General features: G+C 38.0%; 1 protein-coding gene across 1 annotated transcript in view; it reads right to left on the reverse strand.

Moving 5' to 3' along the window:
- Positions 1 to 92: 92 nt before the first annotated feature.
- Positions 93 to 24,722, reverse strand: part of PPM1E (protein phosphatase, Mg2+/Mn2+ dependent 1E) — a 213,393-nt gene continuing 188,763 nt past the window's right edge. Inside the window, exons 2-7 of the mRNA XM_042966061.1 lie at positions 22,381 to 22,499; positions 14,705 to 14,904; positions 11,162 to 11,350; positions 8,671 to 8,814; positions 8,341 to 8,434; positions 93 to 2,414 (exon numbers count right to left, since the gene is read on the reverse strand). Coding sequence (XP_042821995.1) covers positions 1,357 to 2,414; positions 8,341 to 8,434; positions 8,671 to 8,814; positions 11,162 to 11,350; positions 14,705 to 14,904; positions 22,381 to 22,499 — 1,804 coding nt within the window. The 3' untranslated portion in view covers positions 93 to 1,356. The remainder of the gene's footprint in view (positions 2,415 to 8,340; positions 8,435 to 8,670; positions 8,815 to 11,161; positions 11,351 to 14,704; positions 14,905 to 22,380; positions 22,500 to 24,722) is intronic.

Consider the following 24,722-nt stretch of genomic DNA (forward strand, 5'->3'; position numbering starts at 1 on the left):
TGGCTGGTCCACGGTTGACTAGGGGAAGGTAAAAGGTCATGTGGTATTATTCATGATTCTCAAGAGAATCAGAGGCAGCTTCACAGAATGAATCTGCTTATTAGTTTATTTGCTGTCTTTAAAGATATGCTTCTAGCTTGAAACTACAGAAATGGCAAAACAGACAAATTATCAAATATAAGTAACTATACTGAAATGAGAAAGACGTCCTCTCTGCAGTCTGAAGTGGCATGTAGCAGGACTCTGGAGCATTCTCCATTTGTAACTAGATAGACCTCAGTCTCCGTTCTCTGCCTTCTCCTTTGCACTTGGCCTCTCTGGGCTGACTTTGGGCAGTACTTTCAACCTCTTTCATACCAATTATTTCATTCCCTTGGGGAAAACAATTTTAGAGAAGTTAAAACCAGTATTTTTCATTCACCAAAACCAGTTTTTATTTTTGTACTAGTGTATGCTTTTGCTGTCTGTGGACTTAAAAAAAGGCAGAAAAAATAGAAATACTGTTTTTCTTTTTTAAATGGTAACTTGATTCTAGTATATTTGTACCTAACATCATCTCCATTAAATCAGTTTTATTCCTGAGATGAAGGTACAGTGAAAAAACATATTAGCATCATAGGTTAAAACCAGTTGACAGCAGTCTAAAATGACAAATAATAAAAATTTTGCCAAAAGCACCATAACAGGTTATGAAACTCCCAAATAGCTACACAGCCCTAGGAAATACTTTTTAATTCAGAAAATTTTCATAATCTTTTATGTTACAGGAAAAAAAAATCAGTATATCTTTTTGACTGTATACCACCTCACAAGTCTGAAAATATGACACTTTTATACTAGTTTTCTTCTTTCACTGTAACCAATTAAAACCCATATGGCTTTTAGTCTTTTACCAACCAAAAAAAAGAGGGGAGGGGTTCCCTCACAGTCCCCAGTCTTAAGGAACATCCCCCAGTTAAATCTAATTCTGCATTAGGTTTCCCATAGATATATTAGGCACATCAAACCAGATATCACCTGCGTTCAGATTTCAACATTAGATATCCTGACTAAAATAACTCACAAGCTTCCACTAGTGATGTGAAGGGTAGTAAAGTGGGGATTGTATGTAGGTGTGGAGACACATCACAGGGACCAGTTGTGTAATTTTGCTAGTGAAACCGCCAATACTTTTTTTTTTTTTTAGATTGGAAACACTTTTGGGTTTTCTAGAGATCTATTTACATTTAAGAATTGAGCCATCCATGGTTTCATAATGAAGCACATATATTTCAGAAATGTCTACCTTGTTTCTACTCTGATAGTGGTGTTTTTATTGGGGGAGAGCTAGCTAGCCTACTTTAAAGAGAGAAAGTATTATATTTTATAGCTCCAAGGAAGACCTGGGTCTGGAATATCATTACTCTTTCTGAGCTTCCTCATCATGTTGGCACTGTATCCTTTCCAAATATTTTGCCTCCATGGCAGAAAACTTCTTAACATCCTATTTCTCTTCCCACTTTGAATAAGTGAGGACAGACCAGTGCCTATTTTGTGGGAAGGCTCTTGAGCAGACATAAATGAATACAACTTTGTATTAAACCTGAATCCATACCATCTCTTTGAATAATGATAGCGTAAATGAGACAATCTGGAAACTCTCTTTCCCAGGAATTTGAACTGTTCATTTTCCAACCTAGGACAGACAGGAGATAAGCTCTCCATTCTGTATATCTGCTGCCCTGTTGAACCCAAATTAAAAGAGGGAAACTCTCCAGCACCACTTTGTTCAGGCAGTGATGATTGAACTGATTTTTTCTCCATTATTAGCTCATTAGTAAGATTTGCCTTCTTTGGTGCACCAGAACCAAACATCTCAATTGGTGGCAAAAACTGGGCACTGTGAGGTTTGTTTGCTTCTATTTGTGTGAGATCTAGGTAGCCTGGGTCTTCCAGCACGTTGATTTGGGACCCTGGGCTCAGGCTAGTTCTATCAGTGAATGAATCCACACGCCCATCATAGCCTAGATCGGCTGGTGCTGAGCACTGGTGCTGAGGCCAAGGGCGTTTGCACTCTCCATGATTCTCCTTATCATCCCCACCATCTTCTTGCCCTCCTTGAAAAGAGTTCTCTGTCCAATCTGATTCCTCACTAACATTTACAGCTTTGTTCATGTCCCTCAGGAATACCACAATAACAGTGATGTTATCACTTGACCCAGCATCACGAGCTGATGCGACTAATTTGTGGGCAACCATGCTACTGTCTCCATTATTCTCCTTCAGGTGGTCAGACACAACTTTCACTGCCTCATCAGGGTTCACGGTGTCATAGAAGCCATCACAGGCCAGAATGAGGTAGTCTTCAGTTCCATCCAAAACAGTAGAGGCAGAATCTGCATCCCCACAGATATATGGCTTATGTTCAGCATCTCCTGTGGGAATTAAAAAGTAGGTCAAATTTACCTTGTATGTTTATAGGAATGTTTATGGCCAATGCTGTGACTGATCATAATTTACTGGATTGTGATCCGAATACACTGGAAAGAATTTATAAACTAGTTTCAGATAAAATATAGTACTTGAATTCTTTGTTAATCAGATGCTGCTCACTCCTTACTCTCTGTTAAATAATTGCCATTCACTGGGCTTACATACTTAGCTAGCTTATTATACTCTGAATCTTGTGCCTCTAGCTATGATTTAGGCTTAGCTGAGCATGGCAACAAATGTCAAATCTAAATTTTTTGCTGCATTGAAAAATTTCAGTCTTAACACAGGAACATTTTGTTTATTGATAGATCTTTTTTTTTTTTTATTAGTGGTTAAATTTGACTTAACAGACTTGAGAACAAATCCACATTAAAAAAAAAAACAACAAAGTTGTGATCACTCTTCATTAAACACTTACATTTTCTGTCTTTGTTTTCAAAGTAATAGCTTTATGCTGCTAGCACAGAGAAAGGTTTGAGTTACAAGGGATTTTTAAAAATCAAGTCAACTCCCTTAAGCCAGGAAAAGTCATCCCAAGATTCAGATGAGAACTAGAATGTCAGCCTCTTGGTTCCCAATCTAGTTTGCTTTCTGCTATTTATTTATTTACTTAGTTACTTTCTGGTTTTTATTTTATTTTTTTAAGTTTTTTAAACATTTATTTTTGAAGAGACAGAGACAGAGTGCGAGCAGGGGAGGGACAGAGAGAGAGGGAGACACAGAATCTGAAACAGGCTCCAGGCTCTGAGCAGTCAGCACAGAGCCCAACATGGGACTTGAACCCATGAACCATGAGATCATTGAGCTGAAGATAACTGCCTAACCGACTAAGCCACCCAGATGCCCCACTTTTTGCTTTTTAAAGCTGCTTTACTTGTAACTTCTAGAGAACTGGAAAACATAATCATATTTCTCTCATCTTCAGGGACTACCATATTTTTGCTTTCTTCATTTGTCTTTGATCGAACCCTCTCCCCCCGCCACCTTTATTGCTATTGTTCATTCTCTACTTATGAACACTGTGAGAGCCCCCAAAGCCCTACTGGGCCATTATTTCTCTCTTATTTAATAGTTCATCCACTTACAGAATGACATTTGAACTGGGCCTTGAAGTTAGTTATCACCAGGCATAGAAGAGCCCTTGATTGAAGGAATAGCATTAACAAAGAGAGAGAGACAACTGTTAAGGAATGATGCGTAGCTATATATGGAGTGCTTGGAGTGGAGACAGAAACTTAGCTTAATGTGGGCTCATGGTCTTCAGTCTATCATTAGACTACTGAGAAAATTAATCGTCTACAATGCACATTGGATCTTTCAGATCTAGAGCATTTCCAGATCCATTCTATATTTATTGTTTTCCTCTAGGTACTTGGAGAGAGCCTAGCCAAAGGGTCCTTAGCCTATTAAGTATAACACAGGATCGCTTATTAGTACAACAAGGGATACTCATTTTCTACTGTACATAGGAAACAGTATTTAGCAATAACTGCTATATTAGGAAACAGTTAAAGTTTTAAAATTTACAAAACATTTTATCATTTGTAAAGTACAGCTTGGTGGAGTCAGACTACCTGGGTCCCAACCCTACCTTTGTTACTTACAAACCCTCATTAGATACTGATGAAGTACTAAAATGACTTTGTAACTAGGGGATGATAAAATGAAGATAATTATACTTAAGTGATCTGGCTCTGTCATTACTCTTTCTCATAATTTGTTGTAGGTTCTCTCCTATAAGTAAGGTCCTCTCCAACATTTCACATCCCTGTTTAATCCTCACATAGGCCCAGAAAGCTCAGTAGGAACCCTAGCAATAACCGCTAGGACCAGTGTGGGCCACATGCCCTCTCAGCAGGTCTCGTGATGGGATACCTTGAAAAACAGATAAAAGATACGAAACTAGTCTTTTTCATACAGTAGCCAGAACCATCTTCCCTCAAACATGGTTTTGATTCCATCAACTTCAATTTCACTTCTATACTGTGATGCCTCCCAGTAGCCTGAGAAAGCTAATCAAAACTTCCAATCACAGGATTCAGTGTTCTCCACCAATCCACTTTACTAAATTTCCCCATCCCCTATTCCACCTATTATTATCATCATTATTATTTTCTGAATTCCAGCTCTAAAAATAAATGTGATCTGAGTCATACTGTTCCCAAATATCTTGTTTTAGTGCTTCAATTAAAAGGCTACTGCAACTGTTAGTTTGGAACAGAACATACAAAAGATTTGCACAGAGAAAATGCTGCCAAAATTCTGGCTTTTCACCTGCTCTACTGTTGGATGTCAAATTCATGACATTTCGCCCCCAAATTTGGTAGGAGGGCATGATTATCCATTTCATGGTGGAAATGGCAACATCCTTTTATCTTCAACCTCCTCTCTCCATGTGCTAGGAAACATCATGCCTCTGTCAACTTTGGATTATAAATCTGAAGGGCTCAGGAGGAGAAACTGTTGAAAGCTGTTCATTTTTAAAGCTTTAAAAGTGTCCCTTATTTCCTAAGTAGAGTTGAACTCAGCTCAAGAGTACTTTTTCTTGTCCCCATTTAGCCCCCTGTTTTATTCTGTGAGCTTTCCAAATCTTTCCCACATTCTTCACCTCTCTCTTCCAATTAAGCTACTGGATTTTGGTAGAGGGCCTGATTTCCTACTTCAAAGAAAATGAAGTTTATCAAACCTGAATTCCCTCAATTCCTTCCCCTACCCCCTCCTTTTTTTTTTTTTTTTTTTTTTTTTGAAGAGATTCACCTTATGAGTTAGCAGTCTCAGATAAGAGGTCTCCTTTTCCTTCTCAAAGCTAACCTGTGCTCTTGGACCTGACTCTCTAGGACTCACTTCTGTCTCATCTTCAGTTTCCCTTCTACTTGCTCTCATCTTTTATCCTACAAATCTGATCTAAACTCCTTATCCTAAAAACAAAAACAATAAAAACAACCCTTTCCCAAATCAGCTTTTCGCACAAGCCACCACATTATTTCCTTTACCACTAACTTGCCCAAGAACCTAAATCTACACACATTCTTTTGTTATTGCTCATTCTCCCTCTCCTATATTACCAATTATTTCCTATTTTCAGAATTCCGTGTCTTTTTTTTTTTTTTATCCCACATCTCACTTCACCTCTCTAGCACTTGACCCTGTGACTACTTAACTCCTAGAAACCCTATTCTCTTACTTAGTATCTGTGGTAGCCCATTTGTATATTTCTGATCCCTCCTTGATTTTTCTTCACTGGCTCTTTCACTTAATAACAGCACTAACGATCATTTTGTGCTAAAACTCTGCCAGGCAGGGTTTTAAGTATGGTGCATTTATTATACTATTTAATACAAAAACTCCATGAGCCAGTCACTGTTACTATTCCTGCTTTACAAAGGAACAACAGACACAAGGAAGTTAATTTCCCAAGGCGCATAGCTTGTAAAGTGACAGAGCCAAGATACAAACCTAGAGAGCAGGAACCTTCAGTAATGAGTCTCATCCTTGGGTCTCTCATCACACTACATGTTCTTCCTGGGCAATGCCTATAGTGTCAACTAATATATACAATATCACTTCACAGAGTGCTAATATTATTGCCAAAATGGGATGAGTTCCCACATTTCTATCTGCAACTCAGAACTCTGCTAAGCTCAGATTTGTATTTCCAACTACATATAAATTATCTCTTCTAAGATACCACACAGGTAAGGTACCTAGAATATAAAATATGTCCAAAATGAACTCATTACCCGCCCTCTTCCCCACCCCACAAATGCTGCTGCTTTTTTACAGATGCTTTATCATCTCAGTCACACAAGTCAAAAACCTGGAAGCCAGCTTTCCTCCACCCCCACAAACTGTCACTTCCATCCAATCAATTTCTGCCTCCTCTGTATCCTTTCTGAGCTGCCCTCATAGCTGTAACAAACTGTATCAACAGCCCCTGAAAGATCCCATCTAGTCTTTGTACTCTAGTCCATCTTCTATACCATCATCCCAAACAAATACCTTTATAAGGGATTATAAATGATCATGTGGCCCCTATGCTTATTCACCTGGGAGAGTCTAGACTACTTAGCCTGGCATATAAACCCCTTCACAATCTGGCAGCAACACTTACTTTTACCACGCCCACCCTCTGCCCTAGTCTCTTGTATGTGCTGCTGTTCCTAAAACATGGCATGCCCTTTCAGGCGCCCACGTATTTGTATGCCCCTACCCCTGGAATTTCCTCCCCTACACACTGTCCTCCACATCCAACCTAAAAGCCACTTCGTCTATCAAGTTTGCCTTATTCTCTCTTAGACTGTCTCTTATTCAAGGACAGTCTTCCCTTGCTTTTGGTTTCTCCTTGTGTTATATTTTAGAAGCAAGAAAAGGCAAGTATGCTCTAGTAAAGTTGGTTCTATTATCAGCATGAAAGGTACGTTTCAGTACTGTGACAAAGACAGTAAGATCAAGAGGAACTGTCAGAAATAATTTTACATGAGGGTGTGTTTTAGTAATGAGAAGTTTCTCCTCGGTGGTCTTATTCCAGAGCTCCTAATAACTCTCAGTCTAAGATAAAACTAACTCTTATTTTTTCAGAAGCACTTGCAGGATCTTTCAGTTTTCACTTTCTGTCTCAGCCTTCTGCTGCTCACATTTGGGCCACTTCACAGCTTGCCAGCACCTTCCCAAAGAGTGGGAGGAACTCACATCACTGGTGAAACTGAATCAATCCTTTGAGATTTTGTTAATGTTCTAGAATGTTTTGGTAATGATAAGCAAAATTGGGGGGTTGGATGTGAATGCCGTTTATCCATTTTATCCCTATGTCAAACCACTTCATTTTTTCTTTAAGAGCAGGGTCTAAGAACTGCAGTATGCATGCATATCACCTATAAAGATACACACAAATTTATTCTTTTTAAAAAACCAGAGGGCCGCCTGGGTGGCTCAGTCGGTTGAGCGTCCGACTTCAGCTCAGGTCACGATCTCATGGTCTGTGAGTTCGAGCCCCGTGTTGGGCTCTGGGCTGATGGCTCAGAGCCTGGAGCCTGCTTCGAATTCTGTGTCTCCCTCTCTCTCTGCCCCTCCCCCGTTCATGCTCTGTCTCAAAAATAAATAAATGTTAAAAAAAAAAAAAACTTTAAAAACCAGAAAATGAAGCTAAGACATGAAGCCTAAAATATAATAAACCCAGGTGCCAAAGTAAAACAAAAATAGAAACAGGACTATCTTTGAACTTATGCCCTTGCATTTTGTCATTCCGTCCAATAAGCTTAGCTGTTTACTCTCTAAGTTTTAGATAGTTTCATTGACTTCCCCTTCTGGAGAACTTATGTACTAGGGAGCCAGATTCTTTAAAACCTAGGGTTACCTGGCAAATCAGTATATTCCACATAAAGAAAATTGTTTTCATCTAAAAAGTACAATGTTGATGTCATTTTATAATTCGATGAAAAACAAGTAAAGACATTAGAAAGGTAAAATATAGAGAGGGAAGCCTTCCTGTTCTCTTGAAAATACCGAGTCAAGCTAAATATGACCCAAAATGGAATGAAATGAGGATCACTATGGTTTTAAGCAAATTTGTGTCCCAAAGATTAAGGGCTTCCATTCAAAAAAGAAAAAAAGGATAGAAACTGAGAAGTTCTGCATTTAACATAGTTCCCTTTTAATAATGGTATTTAAGCATATAGATGAAATGGTTGATTAAATCAAATAATTAAGAGGCATTATCCAATCGTTATTTTAAATAATAATAACCAGTCTGATAATATAAATTACCATCTCAGGTTTTCTTATTGTAGTTAATATAATATGGAATTAATATAAGACAGTGATCTGGAAGAGGACAGTCTGGAGAAACAAAAATTAATTGGTTTTTCCTACCAATAGCTCTGGAGACCGACAGACTTCCATTCACCCTCCAGGCACCAAACCAGACTACACAACCTCCAAGAGCCTCAATTCGCTGCTTTTCATCCTAAACAGCAATGCAATAGAGAGAAGCAAATAATTGGATTCAGGATTTATTTTTCTACCTTACATAGTAAACAAGAGATATAATATTCATCAGCTTCCTGGAGAGGTTCTCTTTATTACTCCTTTGTAAGGTGGACATGGTTGCTCAGCGAGTCGTGGTAATTATAATAATCAAATGAATCTTAGTAACTATAGAAAACTGCCTCTGTGGCATGTGCTCTAACAGAGCACACTTACCTCCCTGTCCGGTTTGTGTGGCTTCATTAGTTCAACAGCTTGGCCTTTTCTCACAAGCATAACCTGGGAATCCCCAACCCAGGCCACATGGAGCATGTTACCTCTGATAAAAGTCACCACTCCTGTGGTCCCACATCTTAAGCTCTGAAAATAATTTAAATAAAACTAGAGTCAGTAAAAAATAAGTAGAAATCAAATTCTCATTGAGAAGCAGTTTATAGTTAATATAAACTTTTAGTTGGGGGCTAGATTATTAATAACTTGATTTCACAATAAATAGTAATTCCTATTTTTCAATGCATTTTTATGTGCATGTCCACACACATAGATGCAAACTGTGATATGCAAGGCAGGGATGATCATTTCATTTCATTTCATTTCATGTATAGGTAAGAAAAACTATGGCAGGTTATGTGATTTTCCAAGGCTAGGTAATTCATTAGTACACAAAACAACTGAAATTCTTTTTCCTCCTAGTCCAGTTGTCAGTCCACTATAGTAATCTTTAAAGATTTCCATATTCTGGTCTCTATTTTGCTACTGATGTATGTTCACAGGGAGGATCCTAGATTACACAAAACATATAAAATATCTGACTGATATACAACAAATACTCCCATACTCTGAATATTAACTAGGAGCCAAGAGATACATGTTTCCTGGCATGCTAAGTTGCTTATAGTTTAAAAAAAAATCTATAATAATTTTAGGGGCCTTTGCTTTTGGAACACTGAACAGCCTGGAATTTCACCTCAATAGCTCAGTACCACTGTACTTAATGCTCCCGATATTACTATACTAAAATGACATCTCCAATTTGACATGAGTCACCACGAAATAAGCATGACTTTCTGTTACCAAGGACTTGGCCTAAATTAGAACCAATGCGTCAGGGATGGTAAAAGGCCCCTTGTATCCAATGAGAAAAACAACTTCTCATTTTTCCTATATAGGGAAAGTTTGTTATAAATCCTCACCCACCAATAAAATGCCTTCCCACACAGAGTGTTCAAAAACTCAGCCCCCTGGAACACATGATAAAGACACTTCAGTGCATATGCCCTGGAGAGAACAGGAGGCAGGGCTGCTTCACAACAGGAATAGCTACTTTCTTCCCAGCAGTTAGCAGCACATGGATGCACAAGAAGGAGAAAAGTAACTGCTGAGACAAACCTAAATTATTCAAGAGAACTGTTGGCAAGACTGAGAGACATCAGGATCACTGGCAAAGCAAATGAGGTGAACATGGTCAGAAAGAAAAGTCCTGATTTTGAGGGCACAGAGGAAAAAGGATAAAACAGAAGATGAAGAAGACGAAGCACGTCTCTCAGTTTCACGTTGGTTATTACACATCACCTCTCAGGGGCCAGTCTTGTCCTCAGAGTGAGGACAGCCAGCAGCTCCAAGGCAGGCAGAGCCACGCAGCGCCAGCCCTCAAAAGCCTCTGAGAAGGTCTGAGGTCAACGAGTATTTTGTTGTCTTGCCCCACCTCTACATGTAGACCCTAGGTTCCTGTTGTTGGATTTGCATATTAATCTAAACCTGGGATGCAGGTGGAGAGATAACAAAATATTTTCATTGCTTAATACCAAATAGTTCTGAATTAGTCTCATTAATTCCAAGCACCACTATTGCTATAAACCAATAACAATGAGATCGAAAAAATGGATTAAATGATGACCCTGCTCTTTCCAAGTCCATTTCAAAAATAGTTAATGTTTAATTCATAGGGCAGGAGTCTTAATTTTTGTATGTATAATTCTGTAATTTTAAAAATTAAAAATTATTATCTTGCTATTGGCCCCCAGTTAGAAATGAATAGAGTACTGTAGTTAATCATATACCAATGCCCCGAATGATAATTAAAATTTTTACTTTTAGATCTTAATTTGGAGCCCCTGTCATTCATGTAGAGTAAAAACCTTAGGTCTGATTAACCTTAAGAAATTAGGACATGAGCTCTGACTTTTCTTCCTATTAAGAGAAAATCAGTTCAAGAATCATCTAAGGATTCACTCTTTCCAAGCAAATTTTCCCTCAAGAGATACACAGTAAAACACTGCCAACCCATTTAGAACCAAGTGTATGGGAGTAATCTAGCTTCTGTTTCCTTTTTAGTCCATTGTTTTAATCACCATACCCAGATCTTGTCAGCAAAAGTCTGCTTATAGAGATGGTCCTAGTGTGAACCTGACAGGCGCTGGTAAATAAGAAAGATAAAACTCACCTGCCAAATCCAGCAATGGACTGGCTTTCTGGAAAACTATAGCTTCGGAGTTTCTCTACAGTACATCATATCACCCCCTAAAACCCTAAAGAGGGAATTAGAACTACTATAGAATCCAATACTGTGGGTCAAGAATACAGTTTGAAAGAGAACTTTAAATAATGCCTGCCCAAAAAGACAAAATCCAAAGCAGCCCTTGAACCACAGACCAAGCTGAGCTCAGCCAGTGCATTCATGGCTGGAATTTATGAGAAAAAGGCATACCTCCCTGGCTGCTTTCTGCACAAACCGCTCATCAGTAACCCGGAAGGCCCGGCACAGGGCCTCAGCAGGATCATGGGGGAACATTTCCTGGCGTACTAAATTAACATGCAGGTGAATGGAGGCATAAATGGCAGCATCCACTCCTCCATGGCCATCAAACACTGCAAAGTAAGCTTGTTCTTCCTGGTCCTGTCAATAAGAAAAACAGAAACAGTTAAGTGAGTTAGGTACAGTGTGACTCAAGTGAACCAATCCCCTGTACTGGTGCCCATTGTCCTCCTCTACTACACTTGTCACCCAGATAATGAGACTAAATGCTTCCCTTTTTTGACATGCATGATCAGCTGCTAAAATACCTGCAATATGAGGGCATCTGTGTTTATACACATAACACTGGAACACATCATGGCCAATTAGCTCAGGCTGAAGCACCCTCTTTGTGAAAGTTGTTGTCTTATACCATGGAAACCACCCACATACAGTTGCTTCAAAACTGCTGTTACAAGTTGTGGGAAGGGGGAGGAAAGAGAAGGTATAAGGACGAATTGAGCAAAAGCTGTTCTGAGCATTTTTCTCAAAATGAAAGTATTCTTATAAAATTAGAAACCGAGAACAATAGAAAATAATTGGCCTTCAGCACAGGGCCAATTATGTTAGGTTGTTTAAAATACAGAGATAATGAAAGTATACACATACTTCTTAGTTATAATATCTTCTTCATAAATCATTCAGTCACACTGAATACCCACCATATATAACACAGTCTCTAAACTGGTTAGCCAAACTTGAACCATATTAGATGTCCAAATGTCCTGTAACCATTATGCCTTGTCCTCTAATCCAAGATTGAGCCTCGCACTTCCTGGCTCACCCACTGCTTGAAGCATAAAGGCAACTGCCAGAGGAGGGTCTTCCAAACTTGTGCTTTGTGTTGACAAAGGAAGCCTAATCACAATATTACATTTAAACATTAAGTAGTTTGCTTCTTTATCTTCAACAGCAGTGTTCACATCTCTGATCTAGCTTACTAAGGAGATTTCTAACTCCCTGAATCTCTCACTTGAGTCCTGGGCTCCCTTTAGGCAACAGTATGTAATCATTTTCTTTTGCAAACTTTGACTTCATCCCTGGGATCAGGGAGCTCAGATGAGTCTAGGCCCTGTCATTCAAAGGAAATCAAATATACAAAGTAAACCATCTAATTTTCTTGTGCTTATTTTCTCATCTATTTTAAGTAAGGATGAGTTGCTATCTCATGGGGATTTGGAAGAACTACTAAAACAACAGATATGTCTGTGCTTTGAAAAAATTCTTTTTAGGGAAACCTGGCTGGCTCAGTCACAGGAGCATGCAACTCTTGATGCTGGGGTTGTGAGTTCAAGCCCCATGTTAGATGTAGAGATTACTTAAAATCTTTAAAAAAAAAAAAAAAGAAAGAAAGAAAAGTTCTTTTTAAAGTGCATACTACATTTACAAAAGCACCAAATATAAATAGAATAAAAACACCCAAATATTATGATATCAATATCTAATACAGACATTACAACCAGTTAATAGTTTAATAAGTACCATCTACAATGCCATTGAAGATTAACTGATTAAACAGAACTATCTTCAGAAAAGTCTTGACTGACATGTACTAAATGTACTAAATGACATATACTAAAGCAGTACTTATAAACAACTCAGTTGGCAGGATAAGGGTAAAACTGAAAAACAGCTTTTACAAGCAGTTTTTAAATGAGTGAGCTGATGTGGGGTCATCACAAAGAGGGAGGGGACAAGAATACTTTTATGAGGACATGAGAATAGAACTTTAGTGTGTGATTGGTGGGAGATTTATTTTTTAAGTTTATTTATTTTGAGAGACTCAAAGAGCGCAAGTGGAAGAGGGGCAGAAGGAGAGAGAGACTCCCAAGCAGACTCCACACTATCAGCGTGGAGCCCAATGCAGGGCTTAAACTCATGAAACTGTGAGATCATGACCTGAGCCCAAATCAAGAGTCAGACGCTTAACTGACTGAGCCACCCAGGTGCCATAGTGGGGAGATTCAATATAGCATCTGAAGAAACAGAAGACAGCCAAGTGGATCCCTTTAAAAAATTAGTTTTAAATTTTTTAATTAAAATTTTTTTAATTTAAATTTAATTTTTAATTTTTTTAAAAAAAATTTAATTTAAAATCTTTAAACTAAAGATTAAATTAAAGATTAAAATCTTAAAATCTTTAAATTAAAAAATTTTTAATTAAAAAAATTTTTAATTAAAAAATAGTGTTTCCCCTGGTATAAAGATGATGTATTGTTTATTGGGACTAATAAAGAAGTATGAAGAAAGAAAGAAATCTATATTATCTCACCATTCACAGATAACCAGTCATATATATGTGCTGCTTTTGAGGCAAATATATCACATATATATGAGCTGCTTTTGAGGCAAAATGAAAACCAACCAGATCAAAAAAAAAACAATAATGCCCTCAAACCTGAGTATAATCTTCAAATGGGTATAGTGATAGAAGGGTTGTTTATCATACAATATAGCTTTTTAGGTTATATTTGCACAGGCATGGTAACATTTGGAAACAGAGATATCCAGATAGTCTAAAGATATTTGGAAACAAAGCTGATCTATCTTTGTAACATAAGCACCAATTATCAACCTACTATCACTGCTTAGCAGACCCTGACAGTCAGCTAAAATTTAAATTTAGCTGCCAAATGAAGGAAATATTGTGCTTTGTATAAATTACTCCATTGTAATTTTTAAGTTATGGACTTGAGTGAAGAAAAGAGGCAAGTGACAGGCAAAGGAAACAAACCTACCTCTGTTTGCACTAACCTAACACATTTAATAGAAAAAGAAGAGGAAGATAACAAGAAAATGGTTATTAAGCTGACAAGGCTCATATGATCCAATTTGTCAGTCACAGAGATTCACGAAATGTAATTCCAGCTACTTTCCTGTATCAGAAACCAAGATTTTAAAAAGAAAATCACATGAAATCAGAAAACGGTCTCAGTCTCAAATTCATTCTTTTGTTTGTGTTTTATGTTGCTTCAACAACACAGTAATGTGGGAACTTAATCAACAGCTTTATTGAGGTATGACAGTTTTTCTTTTTGCTTATATGTTTATAGAATAACTCTGAAAGTTTACACAAAAATTTGGTACTTCCCTTGTCTTCATGGAAGAGCACTGAGTGTCTGTGAGACAAGGATAAGAGATTTTTTTTTTCCAATTCTGAACCATGTGGATATATTATTTATTCAAAATAACATAAAATAGGGGCATCTAGCTGATTCAGTCAGTGGAGTATGCGACTCGATCTGGGGTTTACATTGAGCGTAAAGCATACTTTAAATAAAACAAAACCCCCAAAATAACATAAAATAGTTAACTTTTCTGTTGTCTAATGCAAGCAAATTTGTGCCACTCTGCCTTTAGTCCTCCAACCCATCAGAGATACTATCAGAAAATAGGACCATGAAGGTGTTTGTTTTGTTTTTTAAATCTCATGGATTCTTGAGAAGTGCCCTTTACCTCTAAATTGAAGAGCATATTAAAGTCAGGAATGCAGACATGTTTGTCTTCCATTTTCCTGCGCATGTTTTTGATGGCATGGATTGATGTTTCATAATAAAGCTGGGGTCTCCTGCGGAGAGGGAAGTCTTTCACCCAGCTGCAGCAAATCTCATGTAGTTTGCTGAAGACAGAACGCGCCAATTTCATTGTCTCAATCTCTGTGAAAGAAACACAGACACCCCCAGTGAAGAGCCATTTAAAGCTGCTTTTCACTAGCCTGCTTGGTAAAGACAGAAGTAGGTCACCTTAGTCAAACTCCTTAATAGAAGAAATTCCTCTTCTCAAGAAAAAATGAAATGTTGCTTCTGAAGAGAGAAAATGACAACCAATCTAGTAGAAAATCATCAGCCAGCAGCTGCCACTGATATCCTTATGTCATAAGGAGAAAACCTCTGGTCAGGGTTGGATCTACTCCTAGACTGGATTTCTTCCAACCCTCAAAGTGCTCTGACCACTGCTATCTAGTTCAGCTCCACAGCAGTGGCTCCCTTTTGGTTGGCTGCCATGGTTATTATCTGGAGAGCCAAGCACCCCCTGCTTAGAAGAATGACTGAAATATGAACAGTAGTTATTCAGCAATTGAAATATGAAAGGCCTATGAAAAAAAATCATTCATTTTGCAAACTACAGGAATGAGCATTTATTTTGATTACCATTTTGCTTTTGTCTTTTTCTTCCTGACCTCTTCCTTTACCTCCCTCCAGTTCCCTAGCTTTTCTCTCTTGTAACTGATCATAATTTGGAACTAAATGATATACATTTTTCTTATTTGATGAATTTTTTAATTAAAGTTTTTGGCAATGGCTTCAATAGTTTAGCTAGAAGGTTAACAAATGAAGTAAAGTTTTTAAAGTTTTAAAAGTCTCTAAGGGAAAAAGTACTTAAACTCTGTCTGTATGTGTAACCCTGGATAGAAAAAGACCAACCAGAGGATTCTTTACCTTAGATCATTAAGTCTACTACCTATCAAGTGGAACAGATGAGCTGACTTCTGAGTCGGACTCAAATCCTTCAATGGATGACAGATGTGTAAGCCTTTTAGGCCACAATGAATAGTGTCTCACACCATCTCAGCTCCAGCTGTCCTCTACTCAAGTGCAGCTGTTAAATAACCAGGGGGAGATTAGGTTTTCTCAGGCCAGCATTTTAGATTACTATATCCCAGGTAAACAGGTAAAAAAAATTCAGAATTCTCCAAAAACTTTTTTTTTAACTTTACATAAAGCAGATATTATTACCTGACAGCCTGCGAAAATGTGTACCAGATGGCCAGTGGCTGCACATGACTCCTCTGATCTAGAACACAGATCTCCAGAAGAGAGACTGTGTTCTAGAATGGCCTAGGAACTTAGATTCCCATTTTTTTATTCCCTTCCCTGCTGTTGCTTTAATCTGTGACTACATTTACCTGTTTTCTTACTCAAAATCCTTCCAACAATGATTATATTCAGAAAGCTTATCTCAAGGTTTTTGTTGCCTTTTTTTTTTCTAACATAGTACAGGGTGGTAACCTATGTTTTGTGGCTCTGCCCCCCCCCTTGACATTTTTATTTAATTGAAAATCAGGGGTACATTTGAAAAAGAAAGCAAGTTCAAAGAGCCAATACAACCTGAGGAGGTGTGTATAAGAGAGGAACTGAAGCTAATAGACAAGCCAATATTTTTACTGTTTTGACAAAACTCCAATCTTTATTTTTTTAAAGCACCAGTTGCCCAGAGATTCTTTCAGCCAGCAATTACCTATTTGTAATTTGGTCTTTGCAGCAGCATAGGTGTGAGTTTGACTCAATCACAACAGAGGACTGCAAAACAATAAGTGAATTTGGAAACACTTACGGAGAATGGAGTTGGGTGAAACAAATAACTGATGTTAACTATCGGGATAGTTTCCAGATAATGTCCAAATAATAGAAACCATTATTTTTTGACTTGTATATTACTCTTCTTATATAGACCCACACTGTCCAGTAAGGTTGCTTACTAGCTACATGTGGCCATTTAACTTTAAGTAAAATTTAGAATTCAGTTTTTGGGTTACATTGGCTAGATTTCAAATGCTCAGTAACTGCATATAGCCAGTGGCTACCACATTGGACAACAGGCAGAGAACATTTCCATACCTGTGCTGTCTATTGGACAGTAAATTGGTTAGGTGGAGGCAATACCAGCTTCCTCTAGTATTTAGTAAACCAGTAGATCTGTTCCTATCCCCTCCCAGTTGCTTCTTCCATTACATTCCCATTACACCATCTTCTATAGCTCTTGCCACATTTTATACCAATAGATAATATTTATTAAGTACTTGTTACATCCTCTTTCTCTAGAACATTTCACAAATAAGTAAAACCTTTTTTTTTTTAACATTTATTTATTTTTTGAGACAGAGAGAGACAAGAGCATGAACGGGGGAGGGGCAGAGAGAGAGGGAGACACAGAATCGGAAGCAGGCTCCAGGCTCTGAGCCATCAGCCCAGAGCCTGACGCGGGGCTCAAACTCACGGACCGCGAGATCGTGACCTGAGCTGAAGTCGGACGCTCAACCGACTGAGCCACCCAGGCGCCCCAAGTAAAACCATTTTTAATCACAGGTCTGAATCCAACACCCGTGCTCTAGATTTCCCAAATTAGACTGTACATACAGACTGTGTCTCAATTATACTTGATTCATCATAGTACAGTAACTGGCAGATAGCAGGGGCTCACTAGATGTTTACTGAATAAATGAATATGCAAACATAAATTAGCTACTAAAATATTAAAATATTTGTATGCTTTTTGATTGTCCATTCTGTTTCACTCCGATTTTAACTTTTTTTTTAATGTTTATTTATTTTTGAGACAGAGAGACAGAGCATGAGTGGGGGAGGGGCAGAGAGAGAGGGAGACACAGAATCCGAAGCAGGCTCCAGGCTCTGAGCTGTCAGCACAGAGCCCAACATGGGGCTCGAACCCACAGACCGTGAGATCACTAACTGAGCTGAAGTCAGATGCTCCACCGACTGAGCCACCCAGGTGCCCGTTCACTCCATCAATTTCTACAGTGGTGCCATTATTTTATAATTACTGTAACTTTGGGGCACCTGGGTGGCTCAGTTGGTTGAGTGACGGACTTCGGCTCAGGTCATGATCTCGCAGTTTGTGAGTTAGAGCCCCACGTTGGGCTCTGTGCTGACAGCTCAGGGCCTGGAGCCTGCTTCGATTCTGTGTCTCCCCCTCTCTCTACATTTCCCCTGCCTGCTCACATTCTGCCTCTCTCTGTCTCTCAATAAAGGTTAAAAAAAAATTTATAATTACTGTAACTTTATAACATGTTTTCATATCAGAACTAGTTTTCCTACCTAATACTAATTTTAAAAGGCTATCACTACGGTAGTTTGACATGCTTATTCTTCCAGATGATTTTTCTAATTATTTTGCCAAGTTTGAGGGGGGAAATTTGTTGCCCTTGTGTTTGGGGTTACCTTAAATTTATAGAGTAACCTGCAAAAGAAAAAAAAATTAATGTATTTTTCATATTGAGTCTTATCTAGAAACAAGTTGTTTCATTATTGAAACATTATTGTTTCATTAATTAAATCCTTTTTATGTTGCTCACTAGTTTTAACATAGGATTAAAAAAAATTTTTTTAATGTTTATTTTTGAGAGAAAGCACGAGTGAGGGAGGGGCAGAGAGAGAGGGAGACACAGAATCTGAAGCAGGCTCCAGGCTCTGAGCTCTCAGCACACAGCCCAATGCAAGGCTGTAACTCACAGGCCATGAGATCATGACCTGAGCTGAAGTCAACACTTAACCAACTGAGCTACCCAGGCGCGCCTCATAGGATTTTTTTTAAAGTAATTTTCTACCCCCAACGTAGGGCTCGAACTCATGACCCAGAGTTCACATGCTCTTCCAACTGAGCCCGCCAGGTGCCCCAGGAGCTTCATATTTCTTAAAGAATATATTCCTAGTTATTTTACTTTATTTCCTATTTCGAGTCAGAACTTTGCTTTAATGTGTTTGGGTTTTTTTTGCCACCTAGCAAACATTCCTCTTTCTACCAGAGACATTTCCTTCTCTCAGTTCCTGTGTATCTAGGGGTAAAACATGTGATTCAGGTCTAGCTAATTAGAGAATCACATTCCTCTGGCCACAGTGATGGATGGGTTCAGGAATTGGAAATAACCCAAGCTGGGCTGGTTAGAGTGTATCTGTGATTTATGTAAGAGCAACTGAGTAGTTAGTTACTCTTATTTTCCTGCTTGATTTGCACCTGGGCAGTTGAAGACCTGGTGGCCTAGCAGTGATCTTGCCTGAAAATGGAGCCTGAAAATAAAATCAAAATTAAACAGGGGTACCTGGCTCATTTGGTAGAGCATGCAACTGCTGATCTCAGGGTTGTGAGTTCAAGCCTCATGTTGGGTGTGGAGCCTACTTCAAAAAAAAAAAAAAAAAGAATACAGCTGAGATTTGGAGAAATGCCAGGTTCTGATGAATCATGTGAAGCCTTGCATCTAGCCGTGTAGCCCATACATTGAAGGGTAGCCAATAAATTCTGTTTTGCTGAAGCCAGTCTGTTAGTGGTCACTTGCAACTAAAAAAAAAATTTTTTTTTTTAAGATTTTATTTTTAAATAATCTCTATACCCAACATGGAGCTCGAACTTACAACCCCAAGATCAAGAATCACATGATCATCCAACTGAGACAGCCAGGCACCCTGCAACTAAAAAATTCTTAAGCATACATTATGCACAAATGCTACATTTTGCTCTGAGTCAAATTTTGTCCTACAGTGTCCAAGAGGTACCCATCTAGTTCTACTTTATTAAGTATATTTTTAAAATTAGGAATGGATAATTGAATTTAATCAAATGCTTCTTTGGGCATCTTTTGAGATTATTCTGCTGTTTTTCTTTTGACCTATTAATATATAAATTATGCTAACAGGCTTCCTATTATTTTTGTTTTATGGTCTCTTCAGCACATGCTAAGCATATGGTCAGGCCTCAAGAAAATACACATTGAATGAATTAACTATTTTACTCAATATACAAGTATTTTACTTAAGATTTTTTACATTGATTACTAAGACTGACCCCTCATATCGTTTTTTAGTTTTGTTTCAGGCAAGTTTTGGTTATCGGTGTTATGGTTTACAAATTTTCCTTCTTTGTGCAATTGGATAATTCATTCTAAGAAACATTGGAATTATCTGTCTTTGATCATTTGAAAATGTTCACCTGTAGAATCATCTATTCTTTCTCCTTTTTGGAAGACTGCTCCTGGGCAATCTTCTCAATCTCTTTCTTCTTAGGTAAAGTTTGTTAACTTGTATTTTTCTAGAAAATACCCAGGTTTTCAGGTTTATTTACACAAAATTTTCATAATTCTTTTAATTTCCTCAGTATTAGTGATCATTTTCCCCTTCTTGTGTTTAATTTTTACACTGGGATATTTTAAATAGATTTTAGGTTGTCTGGATAGGCGTTACATCCGCCAAACTAAATTTGTACCAAGAGACACACAAGGTCATTTAGCAAACATTTTGCTATGGGTGACAAACTTTTAGGTTAAGGATTTTTTTTAAGTCTGTTTTTGGAAACAACTAAGAGGAGAGACAATGGCGTTTCATTGGGGACTTGAGTGCCTGTAATCCAGTGACAGCAGACCTTACTCAGTAAGCTCATTTCCCACTCTAATGTGTGGATAAACACAATATGCCCTGTAGAGATTCTCCTCAGCAGCAGTTCACACTGAGTGATTTGGGTTAAAAGGATTAGGGACTTGCAAATAGTTAGATTACAACAGATCATTCTGAATCACAGCCATGGCCTGGAGACATTACTGGGTAATCTATTGAAAAAACATAAAATCAGAACTACCAATGATACCACCATTTCACTTTTGCTATCTTATGGGGGTTCCAAATATTCTTCCAAAATAGGCATGCAGGGCAACACTTCAATCTTGCTACGTTAAGTATTTTCCTTCTGCAGGGAGTGTAGAACATCAGTATGTATAATTGCTGCTTGAAATGGAAAAATAAAATAAAAAAGGGTGTGAAAAAGAGAAAATTGTCCAAAGTAGCAATCCACCCCCTCGCAGCTGTAAATTACTCATTAGTCGTTAATGTCACTGTACTGAGCTGGAACTGAGTCAGCCATCACCCAGGCTGCAGTGAAGCAGAATTTAATCTCCCTCATCTTTTCATTACAGGGCTTTTACTTCATGCATCAGTAACAGAGGAAAGACCAATGCTTTGTAACAGGAATTCCATCCAAGTTGTCTCTGGAACAATTTGGTTCCAAGTGAATCAATTACTCTCAGTAAAAACAAGAAGAGGAATTCCTTTCTTGCCAATTTTCTGTCAAAAATGATCTAGAGAGATAAAGGAAGAACAGAAATGTTTACTTTTATATCTGCCTCAAGTTCTCTGGGATTAGCTACTCTGATTCATTAATATATGCTTTGCTCCTTATGCACCATGTTTAAAGGCAAATGCTTAAGTTGGAATAAAATGAAATATTAAAATTCCTTAAAAAAAAAAGTTAAAAGGGGGGTGGCGCCTAGGTGGCTCAGTCAGTTAAGCATCCAACTTCAGCTCAGGTCATGATCTCATGGTTTGTGAGTTCGCATCAGGCTATGTGGGGACAGCTCAGAGCCTGGAACCTGCTTCAGATTCTGTGTCTCCCTGTCTCTGCTCCTCCCCTGCTTGTGCTCCCTCTCTCTCAAAAATGAATAAACGTTAAAAAAAAGTTAAAAAAAATAAAATTCCTTAATGATTTTGAGTAGTAATTCCTAATTTATAAGAAAATAGGTATTTCTTTAGAGCCTGGCAAATATGTATAAGCATAATATGTTAATAAAATAGGCCTTCCTTCAAAAATAAAACCTCTTAATTTGCCTGGAAAAAAGATGCCCAGTGATCCATGCAATTAAATCACGTTACATAGTTGTCATAAAGAACTCTGTTTATTTATTGGTAGAAATAAAATTTAATATAATGAATGAGAAGTTATGTTACAACTGATTTCTTGAATTTTTATATGATTTTTCACTTGGATTCTTAAAGGTAAGTGAAAAGTTTTAAATAGGTTTTGCTCAAACTCTCTCTCCCCTCACTCACTCATCTTTTCTGTTGTGTCTTCACACTTCTCACTTTACTCTTTCCATTTACCCAGGCATTATTTATGATAATATTTTGTTAGGGCAGTCTCTTGCTCCAATTATTGTCACATATTTTCAAAATACACCTGTATTTTTTCTTTTTCCCTCCTTTTATTGACTAGTTTGAAATATATATAATTTTGCATTTTTTTCTTCTTCTTCTGCTAAAATCAGTAAGTGCATAAAGAATTAGATTTCATGTTGTGTAGACATTTTCTGTGTGTCACTACACATGAGAAGATTTTAATATATATATAAAGTTTATTTTGAGAGAGAGAGTACACATGTGAGCACAGGAGGCAGAGAGAGAGACAGAATCCCAAGCAGGCTCCATGTTCAGCACAAAGCCTGACATGGGGCTCCATCCCATGACCATGAAACCATGAGCTGAGCTGAAATCGAGAGTTGGACACTCAACTGACTGAGCCACCCAGGCGCCCCATATTTTAATATTTTTAAGCGAATAATGTAGAAAGGTACTCACCCACAGTTCCTTCTGTGCCATCTGTTTCCTTTGGGATATAATGTGCAGAAAGATCACTCTGAAGGACTTCGTCTGATGTGGCTCTGGCTAAAGCAGCAGCCAAAAAGGAAGGGCAATTACTGAAAGAGAAAGGCTATTTCAGTAAGAATTAGGAAATAATCCATTTAACATTAATAATTACTTAGTATTAATATATTTATCTCAAAACAAAATTATATCTTTAAACACTGTTCAACACATATTTATTGAGTGTATATTACGTGCTAGGCATTCTGCCTTGGAATTGGGTATACAATGGTGAATAACACAGACATGACCTCTGACTCAGTAGGGCTTATAATCTAGTTAGGGAGACATGATAAATAAGTAAACAAATAGTTAAAATTGGGATAAGTTTTATAAAAGAAACAAACAGGTTACAGTGATAGAAAATAAAGAGGGGGATACCTACTTAGAATGGTCAGGAATCTGTACCTTGGATTCCTGGATTCCAATAGATTCAGGAATCTATTCCTAAAGAACAGGAAAGATTCAGTTTTGTGGGTGTGGGAAGTTGGGAGAGAATATTCCAGGCAGAGAAAGTACCATGTGTACAGATCCCTTCTGAGAGCTTGGGATGTTTGAGGAACTGAGAAAAGCCCAGAGAAGATGAAGATAGTGGAAAAGGAGGAAAGATGGCAGGGAATAAGGTCAGAGCGACAAGCAATGGCCAGTTATATGAACCTTTTGGACCATGGAAAGGAATTCAGATCTTACTCAAAGTGCAGTGGGAAGTCACTGAAGACTGTGAGCAAGGGCATGCCATAACCAGACATATTAATTAAAATATGACTTTGACTACCAATGGAAATCCAAAAGGAGCAAGAATAAAGAATGGTGTCCAATAACAAGATTGTTGTAATCCAGGTGAGATTGAAAAAAAGAGTATAATCTGGAGAAAGAAAATACAGAACTTGCTGATTACTGGAATACAGAGGTCAGAGAAAAGAATTGAGACTGAGTCCTGGGTTTTGGACTGAGCAACTAGGTGAATGTGGCATCATTCCCCTAGATGGAGAAACCAGGAAAAGAACAGGTTTCTGGGAGGAAAGGGTGAAGAAGAAAGTAAGAGTTAATTTTAGCATGTTAAATTGGAAATATCTGTGAGATATCCTAGTTAAAGGTATCAAATAGTTATTAGATATTCTAGCGTGGAACTCAGATATGTCAGGAAATTCAGAAGCCATGAATGTACGGATGGTTTTTTTTTTTTTTTAAGTTGCTTTTTATTCTTTTATTTTTATTTTTTTTTTTTGAGAGAGAGAGCGTGAGTGTACATGTGTACAAGCAGGAAATGGACGGGGTAGTTGGGGGGAGAGAATCCCAAACAGGCTCCACACTGTCAGTGCAGAGCCCAATGCCAGGCTCTAACTCATGAACCATGGCATGAGCTTATGACCTGAGCCAAAATCAAGAGTCAGACACTTAACCAACTGAGCCAGCCAGGCACCCTTGTATGGATGGTATTTAAAACTGTAGAAGAACATACCACATAGGAAGAGATTATAAAAAGAGTATTGCCTCTTGTGGAATAGGAAGGGTATCTCAAGCCTCACCATTGTATTTGGGTAGTTATGGGAAGGTTGTATAGTTTGCTTCTTTTTTTAATTTTTTTTTAAGATTTGCTTGTTTTAAGAGAGAGAGAAACTGGGACAGGCAGAAAGAGGGGGAGAGAGAGAATCCCAGGTAGGTTCTGCACCATCAGCACAGAGCCCTATGCAGGGCTTGAACTCACAAACCGTGAGATCATGACCTGAGCCAAAGTCAGACACTTAACTGACTGAGCAACCAGGCGCCCCTAGTTTGCTTCTTTAGTCACCATGTTTTCATATCAAGTGGAACTATACTCCAGGAGCTGTCATCAAGAAATTGTACCCAAGGAATCTCATCTGCACCTGACCTCACTGAGTTTCTAAACTTCAAGCCTGAGCCTGATGCCATTAAGAAATGGAACTTTGGGAGACCTTCTTGGGAGGGGGCAAGTGTATTTTGCATGTGTGAAGGATGTGAATTGTGTGGCCAGAACAGACTATGGCAGATTGTTTTTCTAAAACAAGCTACAACAATATTTCTGGTATCTAGTACAGCTGCTTTAGCAGTTCCTTAAAATGCTTAAGTTATTATATAGCCAGGCAATTCCACTTATAGGTATATAGCCAAGAGAAGTAACCACGCAAAAACTTGTATATGTTCATAGCACCATTATTCATAATAGCCAAAGAGCATAAACAACCAACTGTCCATCAACTGATTATGCATAAATAAAAGACAGTATATTCACACAATGGATTATTATTCAGCCA

Source organism: Panthera tigris, chromosome E1, assembly GCF_018350195.1.
Source record: "Panthera tigris isolate Pti1 chromosome E1, P.tigris_Pti1_mat1.1, whole genome shotgun sequence".
NCBI lineage: Eukaryota > Metazoa > Chordata > Mammalia > Carnivora > Felidae > Panthera > Panthera tigris.